Source organism: Ciona robusta, chromosome 13 (genome assembly GCF_009617815.1).
Source record: "Ciona robusta chromosome 13, ASM961781v2".
NCBI classification, from domain to species: Eukaryota; Metazoa; Chordata; class Ascidiacea; order Phlebobranchia; family Cionidae; genus Ciona; species Ciona robusta.
In genome coordinates, this window is record NC_143247.1 from 589,684 (window position 1) to 612,952 (window position 23,269).

Genomic DNA, 23,269 nt, shown 5'->3' on the forward strand with positions numbered 1-23,269 from the left:
AAATGTAAAATAATAAGCTTGTTGCCGAACATAACATACAGATACAGTAAACTCGTAAAATTATTTTAAAATAAAATTATAAAAAAAACTAGAAATCTTAATCTAGTAACACTTATCGGTACAGTACTGACAAAACATATAATATTTAACATTTTAAATTTTTGAACAGCCATAGGGTAGGTCCTACAGTAAGGCACGTCATGGAACCAACATTTAAGACACAGTTTTAAACCTGCTTTGACTTAAAACCAACTATCCGCCCGAAAATGCTATTGTACATAAGTACAGTTACACCAACACTGCATAACTTTGAATGCTATTTTTTAAATTTAAAACAGACGTTTACACGCAGCGAGAAACGTATTACTCCCAAACAGAATCCAAATTTAAAATAAAAACTTTTAAAACTACGAGTTTGGTATTTCATTGTATTATATACGTCATAATCGGTTGAAACTCTCGAACCTAAACTATTTGTACGTCATAATGATGTTTGTTGATGAACCTGGGTTCAATTCGCTGTAGCGAACTCGGGATTTTTTACATTAATTTGGCGCCAAATAGAACCCGCGAGATTTTTTGATCAATTTAGTTTGTTTTTTTCTTTACTTTTTCGTGACTTTAAGCTATTTAAAAAAGTAATTGTAGAAAGGAAAGGATACTATCGGTAAGTAATCGTGTCATGTGCTGATGGAATTTTTTAAAATTTGTTAAGTTGTATTTTGTCGCTGCATTTAAACGTATACAAATGTACTGCGCGATACGTCAGGTGTTTACTTTAAAAAAAATTACATTCAATTGACAGATTTGTTTAAATCTAAAAAGTTTATATTATTCTGGCGAAATGTCAGGAAAACTTCAAAGTTATCTGAATGAGTTATCCAAGAAGGAATGTCCGAGTGAACGAACTCAAGTTTTTAAATCCATTATTCGGTAAATATTCTTCTTTTTTGTTAAATCAATTATATATTTATATATATATATTATATGTGAACATTTTTCCTTATGTTTTTATAGTAAATATTGTTCTAAATCCCCGTCTGCAGAGGCAGTCTGCACAGTATGGCAGATGCACGCGCGATTTTTTTACAGACTTTTGGTGATGGACGCCATAATTTGTCCCACGCTTGCCAATTAATTAAACAACGATAAAAATACGTATGAAATTAAGTAAGATTTCCTAACGTGGCTTGAAAATGTACATGCTTTGCACCTCTGTAGACTGGCTGAAGAGTATGGTGGCATCTTGTTGTGCAAGATGGTGCTATCATTAAAAATCTGCATTTATGCCACGTTGGGAAATCTTACTTAATTTATTACGTATTTTTTTCTTTGTTTAACTAATTGGCGTGCGTGGAACAAATTATGGCGTGCATCACCAAAAGTTTGTAAACAGAATCCCTCGTACTACCAAATACTGTGCAGTCTGGATATCTCATTTGGGACTTTCTAATCATAATCATAATATACTTCAGATTATTAAAAACGTCGTCAACAAGTTTAAAACAATCGAAACTTCTTGCTCAACAACTGGCTTTGGATTTTGGACGAGAAACTGCTGAGTCATCGAACATATTACTCAGCGTTATTCATGCTTTGTTTGATAGTGATGTCACAGACAGGTATGCGGCCGACAATCCTAGGTTTGACAACTATGAATATACAAATATTGTTTTATGTTTTTCCCACATCAAGTTACTTCCATTCATTTAACTTCACAGAACCGAACACACGGATCTGCAATCTGAAATTTTACGAAACTTTCCTGTTTTTCTTAAGAACTCAAAATCTTCCCAAGCAAAGTAAGTGGTCTCATAGAAGGTGTTGGAGGTCTAAACTTTTAAACAGGGGTGACATCATTTGTTTAACATCCCAGTTTTAAATGTCACCTCAGATTTTACGTGTAACTGTATTTTAACAATGTCACCCCAGATTATATCACCCCAGATACCGCAGAGCCAAAGTATATTGCATTCACCACATTAATCAATGAGGTTCCCTATGTTTGACAACTATGAGTGTAACTGTATTTTAACAATGTCACCCCAGATTTTACCCTGCTGTTAGGTGTCTATACAAACAAGCAGAACCAAAGTATATTGCATTCACCACATTAATCAATGAGGTTCCCTATGTTTGACAACTATGAGTCTAACTGTATTTTAACAATGTCACCCCAGATTTTACCCTGCTGTTAGGTGTCTATACAAACAAGCAGAACCAAAGTATATTGCATTCACCACATTAATCAATGAGGTTCCCTATGTTTGACAACTATGAGTGTAACTGTATTCTAACAATGTCATCCCAGATTTTACCCTGCTGTTAGGTGTCTATACAAACAAGCAGAGCCAAAGTATATTGCATTCACCACATTAATCAATGAGGTTCCATATGCTTGACAACTATGAGTGTAACTGTATTTTTACAATGTCACCCCAGATTTTACCCTGCTGTTAGGTGTCTGTACAAACAAGCAGAGCCAAAGTATATTGCATTCACTACATTAATCAATGAGGTTCCCTATGTTTGACAACTATGAGTGTAACTGCATTTTAACAATGTCACCCCAGATTTTACCCTGCTGTTAGGTGTCTGTACAAACAAGCAGACAAATGCCAGAAAATCTCTTTAATACACCTGGCAACATAAACATAATATGTTTACAGATTATTGAATGAATTAACGAACCACAATATTCCACCAACCATGGTTGCCCCCTACGTTGAAGATATTATTGTATCCGTTGCGAGTATTAGTGATGTAACAATTGCTGATCATGTGATCACCGTTATTGCGAGGTAAGGTTTATTGTCATTGTGTTGAATGATTAAAACTCATTGAATGAAACAAATGACATTCCCACCACAAAAAAAGAATGTAACATGAGGTTTACGTAGCAAGTTTGGTAAAGGTCACACGTATGACTGTTACTTATTTATAAAAGTCTATTTTTAAATCTGTTTATACAAAACCTAATGTGTGGTGCAATAAAGTATCTTTATTTTATGTATTACACTTTGTTTTTTATAAAACAGGGAACCGGACGTCCCTGAATTCGCCCTTTTTTAAAAATTAAAATGTGTTTTTATTTCGAATTTAAATGATTTTTTTCTAAATGATTTTTTTCTAAATTTATATGAATTTTATTCTAAATTAAATTGTTTTATTTTCTAAATGTAGTTGACTTTTATTCCAAAATGAATTGTTTTTTTTGCTAAATATAAATAATTTCTTCCTTTTTTTAAAAGTTTTAAGGGCACCAACCCCTTAAACCCCCTGTAAACCCCATACTTGAATGTATTTTAGATTCCTGTCCACCAACCAAAATGAAATGTTGACTTGCATTAACATTTGGTTGACCAAGTTACTTTCATACACCTCACACCAAGCATCATCAACTCGTATATCTGCTGTTAGTGTTATTGATGATCACATAGATATCATTGTTAAGCGTCGTGATGTCATAATGCATTCATGTGCGGGAACATTGACCAAGGTAAATAGAAGTTGGTTTTTGTGGCATTTATGTTGTTTGTATTTATATATGACATATTAAATGTTATTTACTTTATCCTCGCATGGCTGGAAAACGACAGTCGTTATCACACGGGTTTAACACCTCGTGCCAGCTTACGAGTTACCATGTATGTTACTTTGTGGGTGATTATTTTTTTTCGTTTTTTCATTTATTCATTTATAGGCGATAATTTAAAAAACTTATTTGTAACCACCGGGTTGGAGCAATTGTTGCTAAATGTCTTGCCCCAGGACACATACGCCCACAATGGTAGCAGGGACGTGCCTTGATTCCATTACCGCTGGGTTAGAGGCAGGCGCGCTAACCACTTTGCCTCGGCGTCGGACAAATATTGTATATATTATGCAAAGGCGCGTTATTTTTGGAAAGAAGACAAGTCACCCATAAGTTTTGGTATAAAAAGTTTATGCCTACATTCAAGTTATTTTAGTTGTCTTGTCATATTAATAACTTTAATTGAAAATACACTGATCATTCCATTGAACTATGTATATTGTTTATTTGAGTTCATTACTAAAAGTTGTGTCAAAAATTCAAGAAGTTTTGTAAAAAAATCAAACAAATTTAAACTTAAACCCTAACATTATGTATTTCCACCAATATTGCTCTCGCTCCAGATTTGCTTCCCTGCGTTGAAACCTCTTTATTCGAACGACGACGCTCTTAAGGAAATCCTCTCATCCCAAGTCATTGTAATCATGAAGATCGTAGGAGTTCAATTCAAACGTAGCAGTACGCTGCTTAATGCAACGCTCGAACCAGTTGCTAAGGTTCGTTATTTAAAGTGGTTTTTACTATACAGCTTGGCTGTGATTTTCTATTCTATATGGGTGATGTCCTACAGTGAGGCACGCCATGGAACCTTTTAAACAAGGTTGCTATTCTAAGTGGGCCCATTACCCCAACACCCAGGTTGCTTCAACCCATTAGTGACCACTAGGTTGAAGCATATTTGAATGTCTTGCCCAAGGCCACATACACCCTACAACCAAAGAAATACTCAAACCCCATATATTTAAATGGTTGATTTATCCTTGTTTTATATTATTTCCACCCAGGGCTTCCGACACAGTAAAGATGAAATAAAAGTTTTATCGTTCAAAGCTTGGGAGCAATTGATTGAAGCGCTCGGTGAGGATAAAGGTAATGTTGGGTAAATATAGTTGTAGTACACAGTTGGCTTTGGTTTAAAACATTTACTGCTACCATTGTGAGCGTATGTATCTTTGGGCAAGACACTTAACGGCAATTGCTCCAACCCAGTAGTCACTAATGGCTTGTTTAAATTGTCAGCGATACATAAAAACAATCACCCAAAAAGTTACATCTGTGGTAACTTGTAAGCGGGCATGAGGTGTATGAAACAGAACATCTGTGTTATAACGACTGTCGTTGCCCGCCATGCGAGGATAAATAAATTAAACAACCATATTCCCCCAGAAATAATGTCATCGCCAAAATACATCAACCTTTTGACGCAACCAATTAAATTCAAAGCCAAGAATGAAGTTGTTTTGGAATCCATGATCCGAACAAGTTGGAAGCTGGTTGTGAAGTTGGAGGAAAAGATGGTGGATCTGTTTGAACTTGTGAGATGTTTATTATATTTGTTACTTTTTGTTACTTTTTACGTTTTAATAATGTAAATTACTTTTTAAAAACCCCTTGTTTTTTTTGTCATATATTTTTATTAATTTCCCTTTTTTCCCACATTGATTGATAGACCTTGTTAATAGGAAATGACTAAATACTCTAAAAAAGGTAAATATCGCAACTGTGTTTTTAATTAAAGAAAAGTCCACTTTTAAATGTGAATTGTTTGAAACCCCAGTATTTCAACATAACAGAGATTTTACGTTTATTGTGTGTTTTCTGATCTCAAATAATGAGTGTTTTGTTACTGTAATCAAGTCTTGGGAATATACGTAACATTAGGGTGGGGGTTAGAATGGGATTCCAGTCATTAGTTCGGTACCTTAAAAAAGCTTGTGTACTTTTACTTTAGGAGAGTTCTGCTTTAGTTTTCTTAATTAACAGGGGAGTATTTGATTTGTATTAGTAATTATAATATGCTTAAAAATACTCTGAGAGATTAAGTAAGTAGGGCTGTTTGAAAAAGCTGGTGTTTTTTTACTTTAGAGAAGCTTTACTTTCTATAAATATTTCTCTAATTATTGTTGAATCCTCGCTCTTATACACCAGGTATGCGCGCCGCTTATTGAGTTGTGTCTCGGTGATGTCTCGTCTAGAGATAAAACGAGGTAAATATGAATGGCTGAATAAACTAGCTGGTCAACGGCCGTTGTTATAACACAGTGTTATTTTTTATTATTTTGTAACAAGGGTGTCGTTATAACATTTTTTCATTTATATTTTTAATTTATAAATTAAGTTTAATGTTTTGCTTAGTCGTCGTTCTTCTCTTCGTTTTTCGCAACTTCGTCAAAATCTGCTGAGTCACTCTTCAACTCAGTTATTCAGCGCTGATGTCATCGGTCACATGATCATGGATGTTACCACGACAACGTATTCTCCTCGCTTGAGTGAGTTTCATGGATATCTTTAATTAATATTTTGGAATTTGTTGTTTGAATCAAAAAAAAGAAAGTAGCACCCTGGGTGTTGGAGTAATGGACCAACTCTGGCCTAAATCCCTGGTCCCATGGCATGCCTCACTGTAGGACCTCACCCATATAGAACAGAATGTGCATATACAATGTTGGGGTAATGGGCCAACTCTGGCCTAAACCCCAGGTCCCATGGCATACATGTAGAACTTCCCCATATAGACATATTAGGCATTCCATCCACTTCTCTTCACAATAACCGCTGTTCCACCAGCCCCACTTCACTCCCCATACATCGGTAACCCGGCAGTTTTTCCTCGTTTCTCCTCAACGCTGATTCCTGTCATCTGTGATGTCATAAAACATTTGCATCAACAACTACCAGGTGAGATTTTATTTTTTGTTTATTTATTTTAACTTTTATTTTATTTAATAAAAGGTTAATTATTTTATGTTTATTTTACTTTAAGTTTATTTGTGTAGCTTATGCCTGTATATATTAATTTATTTTAACTAATAATTAAAACTCACTGTGGGTTTATTCTATGTTAACAGCCAAGCTTTTATTTGAAACTTTTCTTTGTTGTTTTAATTAATTTGATCTTCACTATCGTATTCGAGAAGATAATTAAATTTTGTGCAGTTTCTTTTAGGTTTATTAAATAAAATATTTTATTAAAGAAATAAATACGTATATATATATATATTTTTTATTGATTTGTTTTTATATTTTAAACCTATTTACTACAGATGTTTGTTTTCAAAATTAAGCACATTTTTAAAATTGATTTTTTAAAACTTAATATTAATCTGTGGCTGCCTGACACGTGTGTGTGCGCCGACGTGTACACGAGTGCCTTTTTTCCCACGTTAATCTATCGTATAAATACAGCGTCTCATGTTCATTCGCCCTCTTAGTTTACCAATAAAACATCCAGCAACCGCCACAAATCGATCAATTGGTTTAAAAATTGATTTTAATCTTTTCATTTTTATTTCTTCCAGATGATTTCATCACTCAGTTGTGGAGTACGTTGGTTAATTGTGTTAATTGTTACGTCGCTAAGAAACGCGACACCGACATGTTTCGTTCATTGTTTAATTCGACCAACCAGATCGTTAACGAGTCTGTAGTTCCCCCTCGTGTGGCCATGGTAACCATTGTTTTATTTAAAATATATAAATATATATTTATATTTATATTTTCATTTTTTTGTAATGTCATTATTTATGTTGTTTAAATTTTTTTGATTATTATTAATAACAACCTTTTTGTTTTAAACCTTATTATTATTTTAAATTATTATTATAGCTAAACTCGGTTTTAGCATTTTTTATAAAATTTTAATTAGAGTAATTTAATTTAAAAATTTGTAAAAAATGTCGTAAAATTCACTGATGATGTCATAAGCCTACTGATGATGTCATATTATAATTACACAGACACTGGTGTTCAGCCTTTCTTCTTTCCCGACCAAAATATTAAATTCCTCGCTCTATTACGCTGGTGATCGTGAGCTCGGCAACGTGCATGGGACCCCCGTGCTCAGCGTCATCAAGTTGTTGTTAACGCCCGCTATATTGGATGTTGTAACGGAGGATACCAGGTGGGTGGGTGGGGTTCAGGGTTCAGGGTTCAAGGCCCGGTGCTGGTGAAACTGGCAATGTTTGTTTCTGGGCAGGATATTTAATTTTAGAGGTTTTGGGAAGAGGTAAAACTGGGGGATCTTGGGTTCAAATCCCAGTACTGGCGCTTGAGAAACATTTTTAAGGCGATATTAACATGTTAGAAAAAGAATGTGGGTGCTTGATTAGAATGCGTTAAACTAGTCGTGTCTTGTGTGTCTTTGGACAGGAAACGAAATACACCCTGTGTGTTTTGTGTATAGGAAGACACCCATGTTATAACTCGCCAAGTCGACAGCGAGCATGAGGTGTATGAATACACCATGTGTGTCTGGTGTATAAGAAAACACCCATGTTATAACTTGACATTGAGCATGAGGTGTACGAATACACCATGTGTGTCTGGTGTATAAGAAGACACCCATGTTATAACTTGACAGTGAGCATGAGGTGCATGAATACACCATGTGTGTCTGGTGTATAAGAAAACACCCATGTTATAACTTGACATTGAGCATGAGGTGTACGAATACACCATGTGTGTCTGGTGTATAAGAAGACACCCATGTTATAACTCGACAGTGAGCATGAGGTGTATGAATACACCATGTGTGTCTGGTGTATAAGAAGACACCCATGTTATAACTCGACAGTGAGCATGAGGTGTATGAATACACCATGTGTGTCTGGTGTATAAGAAGACACCCATGTTATAACTCGACAGGGAGCATGAGGTGTATGAATACACCATGTGTGTCTGGTGTATAAGACACCTATGTTAACATGACAGTGAGCATGAGATGTATGAATACACTCTGTGTGTTTTGTGTATAGGAAGACACCCATGTTATAACTAGCTAAGTCGACAGCGAGCATGAGGTGTATGAATACACCATGTGTATCTGGTGTATAAGAAGACACCCATGTTATAACTCGACAGTGAGCATGAGTTGTATGAATACACCATGTGTGTCTGGTGTATAAGACACCTATGTTAACTTGACAGTGAGCATGAGGTGTATGAATACATCATGTGTGTCTGGTGTATAAGAAGTCACCCATGTTATAACTTGACAGTGAGCATGAGGTGTATGAATACACCATGTGTGTCTGGTGTATAAGAAGACACCCATGTTACAACTCGACAGCGAGCATGAGGTGTATGAATACACCATGTGTGTCTGATGTATAAGAAGACACCCATGTTATAACTCAACAGTGAGCATGAGGTGTATGAATACACCATGTGTGTCTGGTGTATAAGAAGACACCCTTGTTATAACTCGACAGTGAGCATGAGGTGTATGAATACACCATGTGTGTCTGGTGTATAAGAAGACACCCATGTTATAACTGAACAGTGAGCATGAGATGTATGAATACACCATGTGTGTCTGGTGTATAAGAAGACACCCATGTTATAACTCAACAGTGAGCATGAGGTGTATGAATACACCATGTGTGTCTGGTGTATAAGAAGACACCCATGTTATAACTCAACAGTGAGCATGAGGTATATGAATACACCTTGTGTGTTTGGTGTATAAGAAGACACCCATGTTATAACTCAACAGTGAGCATGAGGTATATGAATACACCATGTGTGTCTGGTGTATAAGAAGACACCCATGTTATAACTCAACAGTGAGCATGAGGTGTATGAATACACCATGTGTGTCTGGTGTATAAGAAGTCACCCATGTTACAATAACACATTACAGCTTATGGAGTAAATTGGAAGAGTTAATATCGATTGGAATGCAACGTCGAATCGCGATTCTCGAATTTGTCCACGACGTAGTGAAGTTGTTCCAACATAGACATCTTATATTTATGCATCTCTGGGGACACCTAGCGGATCATGTGTTTGAGTATATGACGAAGGTACTTATTATGATGTCATAATAACTGATAATAATATGCATTGTGATTAACATGGACATCGTATATATTATCATCTTATGTTGTGTGTTTTCTTCCAATGAATTAAAATTCCTTTTTTTTGGAATATTCTGGTTATTTTATATTCTCTTAAAAACTCCTACAAACAAACAAATAGGATTTGGTTCTCATGGAGATCCATAAAGAGTTACAGTAGGATCTGGTGTTACTTAATTTAACAGACAAAATCAAGTCCAGTCAATTGTATAATATAAAAGAGATATATTTTGCTTTAATGGCATCGTCAGTTTCTTATTTAAACAGAAATATCATTGTTTTATGTTTTATACGTATTGGCTGAATGCTAGTTATTGTAGAAATATTTCTATGCTTTTAAAATGGCATCTGCAGTATTTTATTTGAATAGATTCCTGTTATTACCGAGAGCTATTTAAATTTAAATCCAACTTATTCTTTCCACAGAGCGGTAACATTAACCAGGGTGACAGCTTCGAACATGATTTTGTTGCTTTGTTCTCACTCTTGGGGTTTCCCCTCACTTTTATATTCAACGGTGGGGAGTGCGGTAAAGACGTCATTGACGATTGTGAGTACCGGTTGTGATGTCATAATGTGGTACATAAAATGTGTTAGACAATTGAATGAATGTAACTTATTTATCCTCGCAATGCCAGGTATCGACAGTCGTTATAACACAGGTGTTCTGTTTCATACTTACAAGTTACCACATATGTAACTTTGTGGTTATTTTTATGTATGGCTGATAATTTGGACAACCCATTAAGGACCACCGGAAAAAAATTTTTTTTCAGTGTTTGCCGCGGTGTTTTTGCTTCTTCAGCAAAGTTGGAGTAGTATTACCTGCTTTAGGATATTTCCAGCTCCCCCAAAGTTACCGTCCTTAAAAATATTTTAATTTAGTTTAATAATTGAAACACTTTATGCCCGCATGTTTTAGACACAAAAGGCAGCCTTTCATGTTACCATAGATTATTGTGTTTTCTATGGCTTCGTGTCATATGCACAAAGCCAGGTTCTTGAGATTATTTACAATATCTTTATAAATCATTACATATCCTTGTTTGACGCCTATGCATAGCAAACTAGCAACCATAAACACATATACATCAACGGATAACATATGAAAACTGACGAAAGGTCATCCAAGGTCACATCAAACAACAAGACCTCCTGCTCCAATGCATGTAATATTAGAATGACACTCTGGCATACAAACCCAGCTTATATACACAAAGTCACTCAAGCATTACATTGAACATAGAGATTGAGAAAAACATTAATAATAAATACTTGTTTGGACAACATCATGATAAACATAAATATCTTATTGAAGTAAATGATAAATATCTTATAAAATAAAATATTAAAAACGTATAAACAACAACAGTAACAACCACGTGGGAGGAAATATTTGACAAGTTCGTTGAAATGAGTCGCCTCATATCCAGCGTCAAGCGAAACGAAGTAGTCGACAAAATGATTGAATTGACGATCGAAAAACTGGAGGGAAACGAGAAATCGGTACGTCTGCGTTATATGATTTGTGATTCATAAATATAAGTTTATCTTATGAGTGCAATAAAGTTTTTTATCCAACAAGAAATGCGTTATAAAGCAAATTTTTGTTTTAATGTTTATTGAAAATAAAAAATGTGGTTTTTATTCGGGACGACAAAAAGCCCAGAGAATTATAAAAATATAAGTTAATTCGGGCAACAAACATTTAAACTTATTGTAATCTTGTTTTAAAGTGTCTCGCAACCACAGTAATGTCGTTATAAGCTTGATAAATTTAAATCAGCGTTCCGGTATACACAACATAACCCTTCCATCCCAGGTTTGCGAGACGGAAACTTCCGTTCAATTCCTTACCAACGTTACAATGGTGTTGGTATCTAATACAAACTACACTGACTTGCCAATCAATGTTATTCCTGAGAGGAAATCCCCTACTGGTGGTTCCCCCAAGGAGAAACAACTCCAACCAATATTACGTTTAATGTTAAAACTTGGAAATGTAAGTTTGACATAATAGGAGTGATTTATTTTTCCTTTAAATTGCTTCCTTTTTTATTTCATCCTTTTTTGTATTGTTTTTTTAATGTTCATTCTTTAATTTATTCGTTTAAGTATAACATTAGTCAGATAAGTGTATTTCATTTTTATTTTAATATTATTTTCTGTTTTTAAAAATTAAGACCTTTTTTTTGAAAGTGGTTTTTAATCGCTGTTGTGATTTTTACATTTTATTTATTTTTTCTATTATTAAAATTGTAGTTATTTATATTAAATTTTTGTAATACAATAACTTATAATTAAAAATATTTTGTTATGTAACTAACAACAATAATATGTTATTTCTACCCAGCTAAACAGCGAGGAGTTGACATACATGGTCGACATCACGACGCACGTCGCCCACATTTTCACCGAAATATCCGACAAATATTTTAACGAATATTTTTTAACCTTCGTTCCAATTCTTCACAACTTGATTGAAGGCATGTTGAGGTAATTCCTTGTTTGTTTATTTTAAATTTTTATAAGTTTTTGATTATTATTGTTAAATTGTAAATAAATTTTGTTTTAAATTATGTAAATTTAGGTAAAAATTAAAGAAAACCAAGTACACTGGAACTTATTTTAAAAATAAAAAGTTTAGATTACATTTATTCGTTTAAACTTTCTTGACAAAAATATAATTCTTTTTTTTATTTAAAAAATAAATAAATTGAAACTTTCCAGCATGGATCCCTAAATATTAAAACAAATATTTTTTAATAAAAACTTCCACATCACCCCCTAGTGGCTCGGACGAAGACGAGGTCGTCACGGCGACATGGACCCAGATTCTTCACCGAGTTGAATATTCGGATCACCTCTTCCAGCAAGAGGGGTTGTGCGATTTACTTGCCACCGTGTTCGCAGCGCCGGTTGACACCGAAATTTACAAATCATCTGTCCAGTTTTGGAAGTCGAATATTTTAAACGATTTCAACCCAAATATCGTGGATGATTTTTTTCTGTGAGTTTTTCTTACTTAAAATTTATTTTCAACTTTTTAAAATTTTTATACCTTTTAAATTAAACTTTAATTTTTAACTTTTTAATTTTTTAAAACTTTTTAAACTTTATTGAAACTTTTTATTTGAAAACTTTTTTTATTTTAACTTTTTTTTAACATTTTTTAAACTTTAATTAAAAATCTTTTTCTTTTTTTAGAGAGAAATTGGAATTGGTTTATAAGAGGGAGGGGTTTCCCCTTGCATGGGGAATTCCCCAGGATGGGTTAGATTTGAATGGTAAGCTGTAGAGCTGGCTGGGTTGGTTGGTTTATTTAACGATATGTTTCTACAGTTTCCAACACTTCATCACTTGGTGGCAGTATAGAGCAGGTAGGATAGTTGTGATGTCATAATGTCTGTGTGTTTATATGATTTCTATTTTTTTTTTCGTTCTAGATCGAAGAAAGTGCCTGTGACATCACAAATGATGACATCACACACGATGACGTCACACACGATGACGCCACACCTGATGACATCACAGATAATGACATCACAGATCACATGACCAAGTCACAGTTAAGCGACCAAGTTGGTTCCGAGGAAACAAATGTTCGTCGAAGTTTGAGATTGAAACGAAAATCTTCGAACAATTCAAGTGGTTGTGATGTCATAGAGAAGAATGATTGTGATGTCAGCAGTTCGTCCGATTGTGTCATTATCTCTGATTGTGATGTCACAGATGAAGAAGGAAGTGGCATCACAAGCAACGATGAGTCAGCAGAATACGAGGAGGTCGAGATGGTGGAAATGTCGATGACTCATGGTGATGTCACTAAGGATTGTGATGTCACAGATAGTGATGTCACCAAGGATTGTGATGTCACAGATAGTGATGTCACCAAGGATTGTGATGTCACAGATAGTTATGTCACCAAGGATTGTGATGTCACAGATAGTGATGTCACCAAGGATTGTGATGTCACAGATGATGATGTCACAGATGGTGATGGCACTAAGGATTGTGATGTCACAAAAGATGATGATGTGATTAATAATGATATCACAAAGAACGATGATGTCACAGATGATGATGTCACAGATGATGATGTCACAGAAGGTAATGATGTCACAAAATACGATGATGTTATAGGTGGTGGTGATGTCACAGAAGGTGTTGATGTCATAAAGGACAGTGATGTCACAGATAATGACATCACAAATGAAATGGACGAGAGTGAATACGTGGAGATGGCTGAAGCGTCCATGTTTCATCACGATGAGCGATCACGTGATGTTACTTGTGATGCAAGCTCATGTGATGAGGGATCACAAGATGAGGTTGAGATGTGTGAGATGTCGACCAACCAAACATTACATGAAGATGCCTCGTTCGTATCGTGCGCTGATGACCTTGGTGTTCAACCACTAGAGGTCAGCTTTGAGGAGGAACCGGTTGCCACGGCGATGGAGACGTCGACTCCTGTACCGAGGACTCCGTTGAGGAGATCTTGTAGGAAGAGAGTTCTCACTCCTAAAGCTGTGGTTGGGGTGGTTGAGAGTCATTGTAAAGTGAGGAGGATTTCTGGGAGGCTGGGGGAAGAGAGGGGGGATAAAGGGAAGAAGGGGGAAAAAGAGAGAGGGGAAGAGAAAGGTGGGAATGAGGATGATGAAGAAAAAGAGAACTGTGTAAAAGAGAAGGAAGAAGGAAATAAAATGGAAGAAAAAGAGAACTGTGCAGAAGAGAAAATAAAAGAAAAAGAGAAGAGTGAAGAAGAGAAAGAGGAGGAAAAAGAGAATATCGAGCAATTGGTGGAAGTTAAAATCAGAGAAGAAGAAAAAGAGAAAAAGGAAGAAGGTTGTGATGTTGCAATTTTATTGGAAGATGAAGTTTTCATTGAAGCAAATAAAGGTTGGTTTGTTGTTTGTTGATATATAGCTGTATTTGTATGGGTGAGGTTTTAGTGCGACTGGATAAGTATGTAACTTATTTATCCCTGCATGGCCGGGCAACGACACTCGTTATAACACGGGTGTTCTGTTTCATACACCTCGTGCCCGCTTACCAGTTACCACGTATGTAACTTATTTATCCTCGCATGACGGGGCAACGACAATTGTTATAACACAGGTGTTTTGTTTCATACACCTCGTGCCAGCTTACAAGTTACCACGTATGTAACTTATTTATCCTCGCATGGCAGGGCAACGACAGTCGTTATAACAAGGGTGTTCTGTTTCATACACCTCGTGCCCGCTTACAAGTTACCATGTAACTTTGTGAGCGTTTGATTGTCTGTATGTAGTACCTCGACAGCGAGCATGAGGTGTTAAAACAAATATTTTGATGTTTGTTTTTATTCCAGGAGTCACGTCCGATGTAACCAATACTGTGGGAGTGTGTTCGAATAAAAGACGTAAGTTGTTTATTATATTTATCTTTTTGTGCACAAGTGTGGACTACCCATCTTACCCACCATGTACTTACAGTGTCCACCATAACTGAAATGACGGCCACCCCACCAAGTAGTCCCGGGATTTTAAAGAAGTCAATCACAGTTAGCCCTGCACTAAAGGTGAGCAATAGCTAGGTGAAATTCTTATTATTGTCCAGCGCTGTGGGCAAGTCACTTGTCATTGTGGGCATACGTCTCCTTGGGCAAGTCACTTGACCGCAATTGCTCCAACCCAGTGGTCACTAATGGGTTGTCCAAATTATCAGCCACACATAAAAAAAATCCTATAAAAAAATAAACACCCACAAAGTAACATACATGGTAACTCATAAGCTGACATGTATGAACAACTGTGTTATAACGACTGTCGTTTCCCCGGCCACGCGAGGATGAAGCAAGTAACATACATTCATCCAAACTATTTCTTAACCCCTGGGTTGTCTACTACAGTTATTGTGAAAGTTAACCATGTTATTGTATGCTTACAAAAAGCTGTGTGAAATTTAGTTTCGGAATTTTGGTTGGCAAAGCTTTGGCCCCCTAACCTAATAATCTTCTCACGCAGACACGCCGTGTTTCATTTGCGGAACCGATTTCGCAAAGCACGATTTGTGAAAACACCATTCCCAGGTCACCAACTGCTAGTCCATGGAGATCTCATAAATATTTAAAGAAGAGGTAAATGTTATTTCCATGTTTGGTATGGTAAGTATGTGGTCTCTGTTTAAATACCTCATGCTCGCCGCCGAGAAGAGATCTGACTCATAATTTGAACAACACACTCGAAACTACTGGAGCAGTATGCGTTAGTAACCAAGAGGTTACAAGTTCAAGGCTCGATGCTGCTACCATTGTGAGCCTACATATACTAGACTAAGACACTTAACGACAATTGATCCAACCCAGTGGTCATTAATGGGTTGTCTAAATTTACACCATATGAAAAAACAATCACTTAAGTTTACGCAAGGGTAACTCATAAACAGGCACAAGGTGTATGAAACAGAACACCCATGTTATAACTAACTTTATTCCCAACAATGTGTAACACATAGTTACCGCAAGCATGGGATGTAGCAGCCCCGAGACTTGAACCTTGCACCTTTTACCTTACAGAGTAGTAAGCAGAAGATTAAGCCTACCAGCCCCAAGGAGGTTCCGACCCGACGACGCGCAAAGATCGCCCATGAGCGTAAGAAGCGCGACCGTTGCAAAAGCCATCGCAGATATAAGAGTAAGTCCAACCTTTCGGAAACTTTTCGCAAAAAAAAGAAAAATTAAATTAAATAAATAAATATTTTTTTTTAGTTAAAACTCCTATTTCCTCAAATAACTCAAAAATATATTTGTTTTACATAATGTACTTAATATATTTCTTAGCTAAAATTCTCGGAAAGTCCCGCCAAATGGCAGGCAAAACATTGGAAAATTAAGTTTTTTTATACTAGATTAGCAGAAAAAACTATTTTACATTATGTAATAAATTTTTTTTTTTCCATTATGACATCACAGGCGCTTTTACATTATGTAATAAAAATTTTTTTTTTCCATTATGACATCACAGGCGCGAGAATCAGAACTCTCAGCCACGAACCAACTTTCCCCCTCGACGGGCAACAAGGGAGTTCCCCCCACACAACCCCCTGTATCCCCCGTCAAGCAGGGTGATGATGTCATAATGGCGAAGATGTGTGATGTCATATACCTATCTAGATATTCAGTCGAACAATTAACGGAAGTTATGCAAACTGTGGTCACTGTATTGGCAAGAAAAGTTAAGCAGAAGTAATTTCAATTAAAGATAAATTTATAATGTCCGTCTCCTGGAAAGAGGATAGGCATAATGTTAGGGGTGGCTGGGGTGACATGCCACCCCGATTTAAAAGACATCATATCTTATCAAATTTTTATATTTTTTCGTCTAGTAAATATATATGAAAAAATATAAAAATATAGTTATTTAAAAAAATTAAAATACATTTGATTATCACCCCAGTTTTACGCCTAAAACAGCTTTACATAATAATGTCTCCTCAGATTTTGTTTAAAAAAGAACATATAACGCCTGTTTATGACGTCACCAGTGCCAATGTGTATGATTCTATATTTTTTGCAATATAAAAATATTTCCTACAATTTGTTGTTTTTGAGTGAATGTTTTTGTTTTATCCTCGCATGGCGGGGCAACGACAGTCGTTATAACATGGGTGTTCTGTTTTATACACCTTGTGCCCGCTTACAAGTTACCACGTATGTAACTTATTTATCCTCGCATGGCGGGGCAACGACAGTCGTTATAACACGGGTGTCCTGTTTCATACACCTTGTGCCCGCTTACAAGTTACCACGTATGTAACTTATTTATCCTCGCATGGCGGGGCAACGACAGTCGTTATAACACGGGTGTCCTGTTTCATACACCTCGTGCCCGCTTACAAGTTACCACGTATGTAACTTATTTATCCTCGCATGGCGGGGTAACGACAGTCGTTATAACACGGGTGTTCTGTTTTATACACCTCGTGCCCGCTTACAAGTTACCACGTATGTAACTTATTTATCCTCGCATGGCGGGGTAACGACAGTCGTTATAACACGGGTGTTCTGTTTTATACACCTCGTGCCCGCTTACAAGTTACCACGTATGTAACTTATTTATCCTCGCATGGCGGGGCAACGACAGTCGTTATAACACGGGTGTTCTGTTTTATACACCTCGTGCCCGCTTACAAGTTACCACGTATGTAACTTATTTATCCTCGCATGGCGGGGCAACGACAGTCGTTATAACACGGGTGTTCTGTTTTATACACCTCGTGCCCGCTTACAAGTTACCACGTATGTAACTTATTTATCCTCGCATGGCGGGGCAACGACAGTCGTTATAACACGGATGTTCTGTTTTATACACCTCGTGCCCGCTTACAAGTTACCACGTATGTAACTTATTTATCCTCGCATGGCGGGGCAACGACAGTCGTTATAACACGGGTGTTCTGTTTTATACACCTCGTGCCCGCTTACAAGTTACCACGTATGTAACTTATTTATCCTCGCATGGCGGGGCAACGACAGTCGTTATAACACGGATGTTCTGTTTTATACACCTCGTGCCCGCTTACAAGTTACCACGTATGTAACTTATTTATCCTTGCATGGCGGGGCAACGACAGTCGTTTTAACACGGGTGTCCTGTTTCATACACCTCATGCCCGCTTACAAGTTACCATGTATGTAACTTATTTATCCTCGCATTGCGCCGCAACGACAGTCGTTAAAACACGGGTGTTCTGTTTCATACACCTCGTGCCCGCTTACAAGTTACCACGTATGTAACTTATTTATCCTCGCGTGGCGGGGCAACGACAGCCGTTATAACACAGGTGTTCTGTTTCATACATGTCGTGCCCGCTTACAAGTTACCACGTATGTAACTTTCATTTAAAGTTGAGGAACAGTTGTGTTAAGTTATATACCAGAAATTATAGTTTAAAACAGCATTTTTCAAATCGGGGTAAATTTACTCCTTCGTGTAAATTCCCCGTATTTAGAGGTTAAATGTCAAATGAGCTGCCAATCAAAATCCACATCAGTTGAGGGGCCCAAAATCTAGTTTTAAGCAACTCGTTGCCAAAAAGGAAGCGCATCCGTCGCATTAAGTTTAACTTATGCATGGTCTACTCAATACACGGCCTGGAAAAACACCGAAACTGCTCAGAAAATAAGAGGCCTATTGACGCGAATATTGCCCATTATAATACATTGTTACGTCACGGTTTTATGAATGGATTTCCTTCATTTTGAATGCAGTTTGCAGTTGTTGGTAGGTTCAATACCAGTTGTAGGTTGTTTTAACTTACAGTTTATCACAGAACGTGTCGCAGGGATACTTTCTTGTTTAGTTAAAATCATACCAGACATATAAAGCAGCGCAAAAGGTTTATTAGTATATAAATATCAGTTTATTAAGCATAAAGAGAGACGAGCAATCAGATTCAGTTTACCAACACAGAAAACCTACGTTTTGGTTATATTTAATTTAGTAGACAGGCATTTGGCAAGTTTTATAATGCAGCACACCTTTATAATTTTATTTAGATTAAATTCTAAGCCACCAGAATTATTAAGCAAGCTATTTAAGCATGACTTATGTAATTAGTTGTTTTCGCTTTTTAATAAACGAGCGTCATATTACATATTGGGGGTAAATCTGATAAGCATCTTTGTTAAAAGGGTAATGCATACAAAAAAGTTTAAGAACCACTGGTTTTTAAAGTATAGTTCTGTGAGGTAAAATGGGACACCTTCAGCACATAATATCCAAATATCCTGAACGTGTTTTAAACAACTAACAACGGCGAGTCGTAAGGATAGCTAACGGTTGTACAGTTCTTTGAATGTTCTTTGTTTACTACCAACTGGAACGAGAAAATAGAATGAAAAGGTGTCCCATCTTCCCCACCCCACTACATAATCATCATTTGTTTTGTTTTTTCTTAACGTTGGTAATTTGTGTTTTGTACCAAACTTTAACACAGGAATTATAAGCATAACGTTTTCGCCACGGTTGAGTGATAAAGCGTATCAAATTATGTCTGTTTAGCAGCGTTGCGGTTTCGCACACCGAACTATTACTTTTAAAAGCGGAACTTAAGCATAACGTTTTCGCTACAGTACAGTAGTGCTAATGCGTTATGAACTTTGTTAGCAAATACTGGAGTTGCGTTTTGTATACTGAACAGTTTCTTTAACAGAGTAACTTTTAGGAACAGTTGTGTTAAGATATGTATCAGGCGTTATAGTTTAAAACAGCATTTCTTAAATTGGGGTAAATTTACCCCTTCGTGTAAATTCCCCGTATTTAGAGGGTAAATGGCTACCTATCAAAATCCACATCAGTTATAGGGACAGAAATTGTGCCGATTGTAGCTTACTGTTCTAGTTTTGAACAACTCGTTACCAAAAAGCAAGCGCATTCGTCGCATTAAATATAACTGATGTAATTAGTTGTTTTCGCTTTTTAATAAACGAGCGCCATATTACATATTGGAGGTAAATCTGATAAACATCTTTGGTAAAAGGGTAAAGCATACAAAAAGTTTAAGAACCACTGTTTTAAAGTATAAGGTGGGGTATGGTGGGACACCTTCAGCACATAATATCCAAATATCCTGATCTTGTTTTAAACAATTAACAACGGTCTATGGGAGTCGTGAGGATATACGGTTTTATAATTCTTTTAATGTTCTTTGTTTACTACCAAATAGGACGAGAAAATAGAATAAAAATCTGAACTTTAACAGAGGAACTTAAGCATAAGGGTTTTCGCTACGGTTGAGTTGAGGTGTATCTTACTATTTCCGTGTGTTAACTGTAGCTACAGTAGGGCTAAGGCGTTCTTAACTTTATTAGCAATTACTTGGTTCGCGTTTTGTAAGCTGAACTATATCTTTATCATAGGAATTTAAGCATAACGTTTCCGCTAAAGTTAGATTGAGGCTTGTCAAACTCGGTTTGTTTGTTAGCTGGTGTTGCTAAACCCAATAAACTTTGTTAACGATTAATGCATAAGAATTGCTTCTCTGTATAAAAGTTGTAATATGGAATCAAGTGAACATGATTTTATACAAGATGAGGTTGTTGATATGGAAGAAATGGTGGCAAACATGTTTAAACAGTTGTGTAATTCCGACGGAAAAGAGAGGGAAGAAATTATTGTTAAAGCAGCCCGTAAGCTAAGTATGCTTGCTAAGATTTATAAATTAAAAAAGCAACATAAAAAGTTGAACATGACTCGTAGTGCAGCTCTGTATAACGCTGCTATTGTGAGGGATCCAAACAATCAAAGATTTAAAGATGAACTTAAAGCTTTGTGCTCAGCAGTTCTGGTGAAAGCAAATGCCACGAACCGTGACGCTGATTTGATTTCTTTGGCAGCTGAGGTAAAACAAAAACTAGCTAAGCTTCGAGAAGATTTTGGCAAACGTTTTAATCAGCTTGAAATAATCCCGTATGGTTTAGAAGGAGATCAACTCAGTGAACTGCAAAGAAAGAAAGTCTCAGATGTTATATTCAACAAGAAGTTACGAAAAGTTACACTGAGTTAATGAGGTTTATTTCTGATGAATGCATCAAGATTATGGGAGCACCACCATGCAAATATGCTGTAGTTGGATTGGGTTCCTTGGCACGATCGGAAATCACGCTGTACTCAGATTTCGAACATATCATTGTTCTAGAAAATTATGCAAAGATGAAAGATCGGAAGTACTTCAGATGGTTCACCACAATCTTCAACATCATCTTAATCAACCTCGGAGAAACCATGATCAACTGTGTTGCAATTCCAAGTTTAAACCCGAGGTATAGAGACTGGTTCATGGACATTGTTACACCAAATGGGGTCGCATTTGATGGAATGGTAGCCCACGCTTGCATACGCCCACTTGGACGACCAGCAACTAAAAATAAACCATGGAACACCGAATTCATTAAACCAGTTGATGAAATGGTCCTATACTTGGACAGTGATGAACAAGTAAAGCAGGGATACCATGTGGCTGATGTTTTATCCAAGGCTTGCTTTGTAGCTGGTAATAAGGCAATTTGCGCTGAATATCAAGAAAAGGCTCATCTTAGGATTAAAGAAAAGGATGAAAATAATAAGTTTATGACTGTGCACCAACAAATTGAAGAAAACTTCCAAAACTTTAGCTTAGGGAATCTACTATTAAATACATTTTCGGGTTTGCAAAACTATAACATAAAGAGAGTTATCTACAGAGGTGCAACCATCTTTATTTCCTACATCGGTCGATTACATTCACTACAAGCTTTATCTTGCTTTGATGTCATTGATGAATTAAAAAATAAAGGTGTATGCAGTGAAGAGGGTGCGCACCAACTGCGGTTCATGGTGGCAGTGGCTTGTGAGTTTCGCGCCAAAGTTTATCATTTAAAGGGACAACAAGATGATGTTTTTATGGAAGGTTCTTTTGGTGAAGAACTTATATCTGGTTTGATTGAAATTGTTGGAAAACTAAGCCTTGTCAGTTTTACCATGACTGTTATTTTTATGCAAGAATCGCTAAAACGATGTGGAGCAGATTACCGTTCATATAGATTTGAACAGTTTGAAATGAAAGGTCTTAAAATGCTAACTTTAAGTTTTCTCTGGTTATCTAAAGATTTGGTAGAACTCGCCAAACAAACAATATTCGAATCACAAGCTGATAAAATACCTAGAAAGGTTTTAATTTACCTTGATGCTGTTCCAGCTGCACTTAAATGCAAGGAATATGATCTGGTTATTGAACTATGTTCAAATGTCACCCAATCTAAACTTACAGTCACTGAGAAATTTGAATTCAAAGTTTATGAGTTGGCAAGCATTGTAAATCGATCATACAACGAGAAGACAAAATCTTTTGAAGGTTCAAGGCCAGAAGTTGAAGCCAAGATCAAGGAATTGGAAGAAATGATGAAAATTGTTGAAACGAAAGGAATAAACATGCTTTGCATCTTTAAAATATACTCCAAAACCTTGATGTTGCTCAACAATGGTAAGATTCCAAACAATTCCAACATTAATACACTTTGGAAACGGCTCCTCAAATTGAAGCACCGTACCAAGGATGATGAAATCACAGCGCTGTGCGAATATGCGAATATTCTGATGAATAACGGAGAATACAGGGAAGCATTAAAACTACTCGATGAAGTCAAACAGATGATTCAACCATACAGGGTTACAACAACAGTGGTGCACATACAACTATATGATGCATATGCAGTTTGCTACAATAATACTGGCAGATATTACGAGGCATTGCTCTGTAGGTTGGAATTTGCGAGAATCTATAAGAAACATAATAAACCAATATCTGATTACACCAAACAATGGATAAAAGATAATTTTCAAGTAATCGTATTCCGCCAACCATTGAAGTTGTGTGAATCTGCTGCAACACTGACAAACAATGGAAAACCCACAGAAGCATTGAAACTACTGGATGAAGCCAAACAATTGATGCAACCGTACAAGAATACAACGACATGGTTGCACATGGATCTATATCAGGCATACGCAGGTTGCTACTATAAATTCAACATCTATTTGGAGGCATTGATATGTTGGTTGGAATATGCGAG

At 36.3% G+C, this 23,269-nt stretch overlaps 1 protein-coding gene across 2 annotated transcripts; it reads left to right on the forward strand.

Moving 5' to 3' along the window:
- Positions 1-560: 560 nt before the first annotated feature.
- On the forward strand, positions 561-17,254 carry LOC149725585 (telomere-associated protein RIF1-like). 2 transcript variants are annotated; one of them, XM_089891274.1, is made up of 28 exons: positions 561-667; positions 806-933; positions 1,476-1,643; positions 1,722-1,802; positions 2,670-2,801; positions 3,310-3,499; positions 4,159-4,311; positions 4,600-4,684; positions 4,982-5,130; positions 5,744-5,802; positions 5,951-6,084; positions 6,383-6,493; positions 7,114-7,262; positions 7,552-7,715; positions 9,456-9,618; positions 10,099-10,222; positions 11,045-11,178; positions 11,495-11,674; positions 12,026-12,168; positions 12,464-12,682; positions 12,880-12,959; positions 13,015-13,052; positions 13,119-14,574; positions 15,029-15,079; positions 15,153-15,238; positions 15,684-15,796; positions 16,235-16,352; positions 16,683-17,254. In XM_089891274.1, exons 2-28 carry the CDS (start codon positions 845-847, stop codon positions 16,905-16,907), a joined length of 4,794 nt encoding a protein of 1,597 aa, XP_089747400.1. In that variant the 5' UTR covers positions 561-667; positions 806-844; the 3' UTR covers positions 16,908-17,254. The 2 variants fall into 2 exon arrangements, with proteins under 2 accessions (XP_089747400.1, XP_089747401.1); XM_089891275.1 differs by having other exon boundaries at positions 1,476-1,622.
- Positions 17,255-23,269: the final 6,015 nt, after the last annotated feature.